The 9,760-nt window shown below is 39.3% G+C and overlaps 1 protein-coding gene across 1 annotated transcript in view; it reads left to right on the top strand.

The window, feature by feature from the left end:
* LOC110964098 (C-C chemokine receptor type 3-like) overlaps positions 1-9,216 on the top strand; it is a 10,045-nt gene extending 829 nt beyond the window's left edge. The window contains exon 3 of the mRNA XM_022212713.2: positions 5,809-9,216. Within this exon, the coding sequence (XP_022068405.1) occupies positions 5,809-6,667 (859 nt within the window). The 3' untranslated portion in view covers positions 6,668-9,216. The remainder of the gene's footprint in view (positions 1-5,808) is intronic.
* The last annotated feature ends 544 nt before the right edge of the window (positions 9,217-9,760 follow it).

Genomic DNA, 9,760 nt, shown 5'->3' with positions numbered 1-9,760 from the left:
ACGTGTTATAAATATTGCAGCATGTTTCTGTTACAGGACAACAGTTTGCACATTTAACTGGAAAAAAATGGATTCTTTTTGAGAATTAAATTAAAAATTACAGTATTGTTGCAGATATTACAGCATTCTTCATTAAAAACTGTGCAGGAGTCGGGAATTGCATTTTTTCATGAGAAAAAAAATCTAACAAACACACTTTTCTCCTGATTAACTTATTTACAACGATTCAGTGTTAAAGAAACTGCATGGAACTGTTTCAGAGTTTACAGATGTTTACCGTCTAAGTTTGACAGTTTTTCACGGTAAAACATACAAATATTTTTACAGTGTATGTGAAAACAAGGAATTAATACTGCACAAGTAACGATAAAGAATCCATCACATATGAGTCAAATGGCCCTTTGTTTTCAGAAACTCAACCACAAACTGTGACTATAACCGCCATGACTTACACAAGAAGGATTATTTATCAGATATATCAGCAGGTTGGCTTCGTACATGGGTGGGAGGAGATGGCAGTAAAGTATGTATGCAGATAAAGGTGGAGCTGTTGTCAACCAGAGAAAACAAAATGTTCTAAAAAACAGCTTCAGAGAAAGTCACATCACAATAACTAGAACTTGTTCTGACAGATAAACTCTGTTAGTATCATCACATGCATCTGACAGAAATCCACAGAGGCCAACAGCCCCCCTGATAGATCGCTACAGCAGGTACACAGAGAATATTAAGCAGAGTTTCAGATCAAAGATGCAGTTCATCCACTGCCCTCACATCTCTGACACCACAGAGTTTCTAAGAAAACCTAAGTCTTGTCATGTTGCTGCTGCTGATCTTTTATGCATAATGCATGTGTCCTGCTTGGATTTCAATATTCCTCAAGGCAATGGGATTCTTTTTGAATAGTTGTAATGAAACTCAGCTTCCCACTGGTATTTTGTTCAATTTGAGCAATGAAATATTAACCAACACTATAGTGGATATTTCTTGGAGAGTTTAGACACGGCCATGGGCACTTATTCTGCTGAAATGAACAACCTTTACCACAAGTCAGATGTGGTAAATCTTTTATTTGGAACTGCAATGTTGAGTCACTGACTTTTTGTGTACTGTCCATCACCTTTCCTCTGGAGCGCAGCAGTAAGACAGTTGTTAGACAGATTTTGTTTATTGTTGAACATATTCAGTGCTTTCAGCCAATCAAAGGGTTACTGAACGTCAAACCCGAAAGTTTAACAAAAGAAGTGAGAGTTTTGTCTCTCATGGGAAATTAGAAGTCTGCATAATTATTACAAAACTGGGTTAGAAAAATAACTTTTCTCATCTGACTTCCCTATTCTCAGTTTTTGAAGTAGAAGAAGTAAGAAACTACAACAAAAAAGACCATTAAACAACATTTCTGGCCTTTCCAAAATATTCAGGGACCAAGCCACCTTCTAAGTAATATGCACGATACAGGACCAATTTTAGCACATTTTCAAAGCTATAAAGTCAAACGGGCCTGACAGAGCAGACATTTGGCCAGGATGTACAGCAGGCATGGGTGGTCAAAAGTTATCAAAATGTTCTGCAAAAGTCTGAGGGCATAGAAATGGCGACAGTCGAGATTTCCACCATGAAACAGGAAGTGTTGTCTAACTAGCATGTAAATGCTCCAATCTGTCTCAGATTTTACATGTTTGATCAAAGGCCCGCCCTCATCACGTACATAGCTTGAAATACACCCTTAGTCGCAGCGCCATCTGGTGGGCATGCTTGGATTTGCTGGCCCATTCAACAACCCTTGATTATGTGACATATCATTCAAAATGGCCAACTTCCTGTTGGGTTTTAGACATGAGTATTTATTTTATTTTGTTTATTTGGACGGGACAGTGCATATTCATGAACGTACAACCTCATAATAGTTCACACAAGGTTGCAGCAAGTACGTAGCACAAGGCTAATTTCTATCTGTTGTCCCACACGTAAAAGAAAAAAGATACAGCGTTACAGATGTATAAAAAACAATAGAGTCAAACAAAGACAATGCCAGTTAATACTGACTGGGTTAAACCTACCCTAAAGTGCTACTATTTTAGAAAAGTGCTTACCAGACATGGCCTGTCATAAAGTGCAGACAGTTATACAGATAAAGAGCCTGTCTTTAAAATGTCTGCATTTAGAGTGCCTGAATTCCTCAATGTTCACATGCTTGATTGTTAATCAGCCATGTCTTAGACTGTCTCTTAGAACTGACAAAAGTGGAGCTTTCTCTGATAGCTGTAAGCATTTCAGGTTGTGCAATCTTTAATAGATAAGGCATTCTGTGCTGACGAGGACTTTCAGAGTTTTACTTCACCATCACCCCTGGTGGCTGGCCTCGTGCTACCGATTTATCAGTTACATGTTTGTGTGTCTTGATGATGTGTGTCGTGTTACATATGTGTACCATATTTCATAGGGTGACCATACGTCCTCTTTTGCCCGGACATGTCCTCTTTTCAGAGGCTGTCTGGCCTGTCCGGCCGGCGTTTATAAAGTCCTTCAAATGTCCGGGTTTTTGATCCCCTAAATTCCACATAACGCAAAACCGCCGTGCCGCACCGCGCCGCGCTCTTGAATCGTACTGCGCAGCACTTAGAACCCATTCTCTTCTATCAGACAATTTCCACTGCACACGCTGCGGAGCGCCAGCGCCGCGTCCGCCGGTGCGCGCCATGGCGCTGGAGATTCGCTTCCTCGCAGGCTGACAGGCAGGTAGACACACTGCGAGAGAGCACTCCAACCGAAAGAAAATGCTGAAACGCAAATGTCATTTCACTGATGAAATGCGAAAAAAGTCCCCCTGTTTTCGTCCGGGTCGTGTCAAATGGGAGGCAGAATGTACAGTCTGCAAAGCTGGGACTTATGTCTCTGTAGCTAATAAGAAAAGGAAAAAGAAGGAAAAAAGGACTGTTGACTTGAGGCATTATTTCTATATTTTTTTCATTTGCCATTAGACACATTATTTTGAAGAATGGGCTAACTGAACATTGAAGAATAGGCTACCTCTCTTTTTTCTTTTTGTTTAATATTTTTAATATTTTTAATATTTATTTCTATTTTTACATAATTGATAATTGGGAGGTTATTTTGAAGAATGGTACTCTACCTCACTTTTCCTAACTAAGGTGTAAGTGTCAGACTTAAGAGAGATGATTATTTCTTATTTTGTTAAACATCTGAATACATGTGTTCCTACACAACTTGAGTCAATAACTATTAAAGACTAGAGCATGCCATATTTGTATGTGACTGATTATATTGTTTAGGAGAATTGCTTTAAATTAATAAATATATTATTTATAAAGCAACTGTTTGTGAGTGTTTTGGGCTATTTTTCTGTATATCCAGGTAAAGTGTTATTTTCTGGGGAATTCAGAATATCTGTTTAACTGAGTTTGAAGCACAGAAAGCCCCCTGACCCACGGAAAACCCCTGAACATTTTTCGCGTGCGAGCTGGAAGTGTGTCCTCTTTTCAGAGAAACAGAATATGGTGAACCTAATATTTCATGAGTCTAGGTCACATGTACTGGCTGTAGTAAATACTTTTAACAGGGGGCGCTACTGAGCCATTTTGGTACACAGGTGTGCCAAAAGTAGGTGTCAGGGTCAGCATCAGTGTTTAGGAGGAGGTTTTGGGCCAATGTAATCCCCACATGAAATACCCATGAATACCCATATGTATGTTCTGCTTTTGCTTTGGTCATGGTAACTGTTCTCTATGAGACATCCTGTCTGTCTGTCTCTCTTTCAGCAGTGATAATGTTATCAGGCAGTCATCTGTGCTCATTGCCAGGATGTTCAGGAATGGATTACTAACCGCTTCCTATCTGAATGATAGATTATTAAACGAAAAACATTCTTGAACTAAAAACATTGACTCATCCCTTGTACTACGATGTACTTGTATCATCTGAGAGGTGCTCACCTTCTGCTCTCAACTTTCATCTCTTCTCAGGCGGCCCTAAAAACTGACATACATCACTGGCATGATTCCTTTTGGTCATGATGACACTCACTGTGAACAGAAGTTGGCAGTGATAAGATGGCTTAAACCTTAATTAAACACTAATAATGCTGCTTATCATGAGCAGCTACGGTTATACAGAATGCTAAACATAAAACATGCAGTCTGCATAAATGCAACATAAATGATTAGTTGACTTCATGTGGGCTTTGTGATCTGGTTCAGATGGTAACAGCCAGACAGGACGGCTAACATCAGTGATGGTTGATTGATCAGTGCAAAATAACGTTTGTTTCCACTTAATCTCACATTATGCAAGCCAGAACACAGAATGTCTGCTCTTCCTGTGTCAGATACTGCTGGCACAGTTGATCAAGTCATTTATTTGGGTCGTGTGTTTTCAGTTCTGTTTTATTTATATCGCACCAGTTCATAACCTGTCATCTCAAAGCACTTTATATGGTCGGCTATTAACCCAACTAATCCAAAGTTACATTTGGATTCCTTTTAAAAAATAATTTAACAACAGTGTTCCCTCAATATTTTGCGCTAAACTCTTTTTTAATCTTAAAATGAATCTTCCTTAAGTCTGACTGGGCTGTAAAGGAACTTCAGATATTTTTGTTCATAAACACAGGAGACATTTACCAATCAGAAACCATATTACATGTAATTCCAAACACGTTGTTTGTATCTTTACATGTTAATGCAACTACATGTGTGCTTGTTAAACTAAACAAGCCCTAAAAGCAAGGCCCTGTGAGCATAAATATACTATCTACAGTTTTTAATTAGCATAAACATGATGTCAGGCACTTCTGATTTATTGGCATAGAAGCAGCTAATATGCCCAGATGTGGAAGAAATGGAGATGTTGCTCAGATCTCCTGCTCTCTGGATTTTTCTCCTAATTTATGGTTTCAGTTAGAATTTTTCCTTAGCATGTGTTCTGTGTGGATTTACAGAGTAACCATGTATTGATTATTTATGTCCTTGTGTGGATTTTCTCTGTATTATGGATGATCTATACAGGAATGTACAGATCTAACAGCTAACCAGTCTGACTATGGCTGGAACCAAACTTTCTAGTTTGCTTGCGAATCAATTTCAAAGTTCCAGCATTTCACAGAGGGAGAAAAAGAGGATAGTATCCTCTATGTACGTGTTATTTGTCCAAGCCAAGAGTGACGTATAAAAGAGTTTTCTCATTTGACAGTCTTGGCATCCCATTCATTGGATGACACTATTTCTCTACAAAAAAAGTGTGATGTGACGCTACTCTTCATAAGGTTTGGTTAGGAACAGGGAAAAATTATTTTTTTGTAGGGTTGGATGATGATTCTGGGGCTTTCCGTGCTTAAGGTTGTGCTGTTTACCGCTCTATAAGAACTCCACTTGACATCCTCTACCCTAAAGACAAATTATTACTGCTACTTGAGAACTTTTTCATCAGAATATAAATGGATGTTGACTGGAGGCTTCTAGGGAGCAGAGCCGCAGAGTACAAAGTTATAAAATGGTCACATTTCCAGAGTCAGTTTCAACAATTAGCAGGTTGACAACAATCACAAAAAGATGGCACAGGAAGAACTGTGTTGAGTGGAATGAGATAAAAAAATTCTCCTATTCCAGTATGACTGCCTCTACGAATGTGAGTGATGCCTAAAATATGCAGATTTACTTGGCTGCCTTAAACCAATCCATTGATTCGCTCATTTTACTGAAGTCTTCTGAAGTCAAAGTGAAATAGAAGTGTCATAAACAGTCTCTGTTCCTCTATAATGATGCAATGCTTTTCTGACTGACCACCCTGCAGGTTTGAGAAGCTGACCACTGTGACCAACATCTTGCTGCTGAACCTGGTCTTGTCCTCCGTGATCTTCATGAGCAGCCTTCCCTTCTTGGGTGTCTACATGCAGCTTTCCACCTGGATCTTTGGCAAAGTTATGTGCAAGATTGTTGGTAGTGTCTACTACCTGGGTTTCTACAGCTCCGTCCTCTTCCTCGCTCTTCTGACCTTCGACCGACACCTTGCAGTTGTGTACTCCTTAAGGATGTCACATGTGAGGAACCGAAGCTACGCTGTGATCTCCTGTGGTGTGGTGTGGCTGGTCAGCGGCTTGGCGTGCATCAGGCCCATGATTCTTCACACCGCTTCTTTTTATCCTCTTGACAACAAAACCTACTACTGTGATGAGGATCTAAGTGACCGTCCTAATATTAATGTTGATCTGCTGATAGCATCTGAGCCTTACCTTCAGCTTTTGTTCTTGATCTTCCCTCTGGTTGTGATTATCTACTGCTATGTTAGGATTGCAATCACTGTCATGTCATCCAAGATAGTTACCAAGTTCAAGACAGTCAGGCTGATTTTTGTCATCGTACTGTTGTTTTTCATTTGTTGGACTCCCTACAACATTGTAAAGCTGATGCACGATAAAGTTACTGACTGTGAGGAAGGAAAGAGGCTGGGCTATGCGCTTCACTTCACTCGTATGATGACCTACATTTACTTTTGCATCAGTCCCATCTTCTACACATTTGTAGGGAAAAAATTCCAGAACTACTTCAGACAGCTGCTGGTTAAACGCTTCCCGAGCTTAAGGCACTACGTCGCTGTCAGTCAACACAGTGACATCAACATGTCGACAAAAAGTACACGGAATGTGCTTTAGGTCTTTATCAGGAATGCCATGTGTTTAACAAACCACGATTTTACAATCAAGCACAATGCCACCTGAGTTTATGTATGGACCCATGGACCCGGACTCAACATTTCCAGTATCGGCACCACTCGAGGTGACCAATTCTTTTTGGTATTTTTAACTTGCTATGTGTCTCTAGTTAGCATTTTGATATGATAACATTGCAGACTCAGCGCCCTCTATTGGCCAACCACCACTGTTCATTTCCATGGTAACAAGATTGTCTTACAAAAACAAGACAAAATGACAAAGATGAGACAAAAAATGACAAAAACACGACACAAAACAACAAAAATGAGACACAAAATGACAAAAATGAGACAAAAAATGACAAAAACACGACACAAAACAACAAAAATGAGACACAAAATGACAAAAATACGACAAAAAACGACAAATACACGACACAAAACAACAAATATGAAACACAAAATGACAAAAACACGACATAAAATGACACAAATGAGATATAAAGTGACAAAAATGACACACACAATGACAAAAACAAATATGCATTAAAAGAAAGTACAAACAAGAAGTGCATTCATCTGGGTCTGATGTTTAATTTTTAGAATATACTACCCGTTCTCAAACAGTTTTATTTGATTATTGACTCACTGCAGATTTAAATGAATTGTCCGATACCCCAGCAATGGTGAATGTGAGCGTTTCACTAATAAGTGTGGAAAAGCCATCACATCTTAATGTACTTACATTAACCCAACATACATTTTAGTACCACTTAGGTTTGGTCATCTGAGATGGTTCCAGAATCTGGTCTGGCCCACAGCTTCTCTTCTAGTCAGAATGAAGCAGAAAAATGTGCATGAACTGCATCATAAAGCAAATGTGCTTTGTAGTGATTTCTCTCCCAGAGCTTTACTTTCCCAAGAACTCAGATCCCTGGAGGATTTGTGAGTCGTATTTCTGCTGCAGGGTCAAAGCCCCAAGAAAATCAATCAGATTAATCAGCTGATGTATTTAACGTGTGAAGGTGTAAAATGGCAGCTCTGTCCGAGTTATTGTTAGCTCCATATGCACCTATCTGATAACCCCTATATTCTGGTTTTCTATGTTTTTACCCATAACGAAGGTAACCAGAGGAAGGAGAATCTGTGTAGATGCAATGTAGAGACTTTATTTGTAATTAAGCACTGAACATGATGCCTCAGTGATTTGGTTTGCTTTAGTTTGGGTTCTGGACTACAGTGGATTTTCACAAACTGGTTTTGGTGACTTTACTAATCAGGGGTTGATTTATTAAGCTCTAAATTTGACAAAGGCGATGAAAATTGGACTTCTCTCTCCCAGCATATTTCAGCTGTTTGAGCTGCAAAGTGCTGCCTGTGACTACTGATTTTTTACCTTATGTTGTTGCTTTTGAGATCATATTTATTAGGCAGATTGAACACAATGTTTTTTTGTAAAAGTGCTTTTCTATAATCCCAGGTGATGATAGTATATTGTGTTGATGTCTGTGAAGGTTCTCAGTCGTCCAGGTCATCTTAAGGTGAAGGGTTTAGTTCAGCCAACTGGACTTATTCTTGTGATCTTGAAAACGCTTCGCCTCTCATCCGAGAGGCTTCTTCAGTTCAAAAAACTAGTTTGGAGAGTCCCAGGTATTTAACCTCTAGAGGGGAAGGTGGGGCTAAGCCTTAGCCCCGCCTTCGTCCTCGTCTTCCAGCCCCAAACGTCTTCAAGATCACAAGAATAAGTCCAGTTACTTGAAGTAAACCCTTCACCTTATATTGTGTTGAAGTATTTTTCGTGTCCTTATCAAGCTTTACATGATGCCAGTTTGAACTTGGACAGAAAACAGTGAGGAGGCTGCTCCAAAGAAGGTTGAAAGGTGTTGAAGAGCTTCATGACTGCTGGTGGTGTTTCATTTGGCTGCTGTGTCTGTGGCCTACGTGTTACTGTTTTTCACCGCATGGATGAAAAACAGTAACACGTAGGCTACAGAACCTGCATGTTACCTGAAAATATATTAGTGCAGATTCTTAGTCATCAAGTCATGGTAACTCTCAGTGCCTCAGAAGAAGGCAGCTGGATTTCTTAGAGATGTTCCACCTCTTCTCCAAGAGGCTGGCTGAATCTAAATCACTTCTACACATGCAATTACATTTCAGATCTTTTCTTTACATCCCTTGAATATGTTCTGCCAATGCAAATAGTGTCTGCATTTCTTTTATTTACAAATTCAAAACTTTTCTATGCACGTACCTTTTTTTATTTTACAATATGTGAATGTTTTCTACGACGAATATTTTCATGTAAAATGTTTTTTATGAGTGCAGCATTTTCTACAAACAAACAATAAACAAGTGCATGAAAATAACTGTCTAAAGATGATTTATTCTGCAGGTTTACACCACTAAACTTTAGAAGTTTACAAGCTTTAAATCTTACAGCACCTTATTTGGATCTACAACTATAACACCACTGGTACAAGAATGAATCAGACTGCCATTAAATGCGCTCTTGTTACTTGTGATTGCATAGAACAAATAAAAATAAGAGAAGGATGAACAGAAAATGATGTGTGGTGCTTTATGAGTCCCTGAACTGTCTGAATGTCAGCCTTAGTCTGATGTGTACTGAGCCTTTGGAACAGCTGTTAGCCGAACACTCGAATCTTCTGTTTATTCTGCTCTTTATTTTAACACCTAAAAGCACGTATGACCTGCATTTTACAATAATGACACCAATCATAAGTCAGCTTGTCATTTTACCACCCATGGTTGTAAACACCATTATTCAGTGTTCATTATGTTCTCTAAATTTAGTCCTAGCATGGGTTCTGTGTTAAAGCTCTGCAGATCACTTTCCAAACTACCCTCCTGCATCAGCGTCTCATTTTTCCTTCAGTGGCAAATGCTAAACTTCACCCTGTATGCTGCTCGCTGATAAATTGTAGCCCTGCCTTAAATTTCTGCCATTTAGAGAAGGGGGAAGGGGAAAAAAAACAAGCTGTCAAGAATGAATAGAGGCTTCAGCAAAAAGTGATGCTTTCAGGTACAGGACTTTCCCTTCACTCTGCTCTGCTTTGTCATGGGAGAACTC

The sequence above is a fragment of the Acanthochromis polyacanthus genome, chromosome 20 (assembly GCF_021347895.1).
Source record: "Acanthochromis polyacanthus isolate Apoly-LR-REF ecotype Palm Island chromosome 20, KAUST_Apoly_ChrSc, whole genome shotgun sequence".
Lineage (NCBI taxonomy): Eukaryota > Metazoa > Chordata > Actinopteri > Pomacentridae > Acanthochromis > Acanthochromis polyacanthus.
The sequence above is the reverse complement of the archived record's forward strand: the minus strand, read 5'-3'. Positions and strand labels throughout refer to the sequence as shown.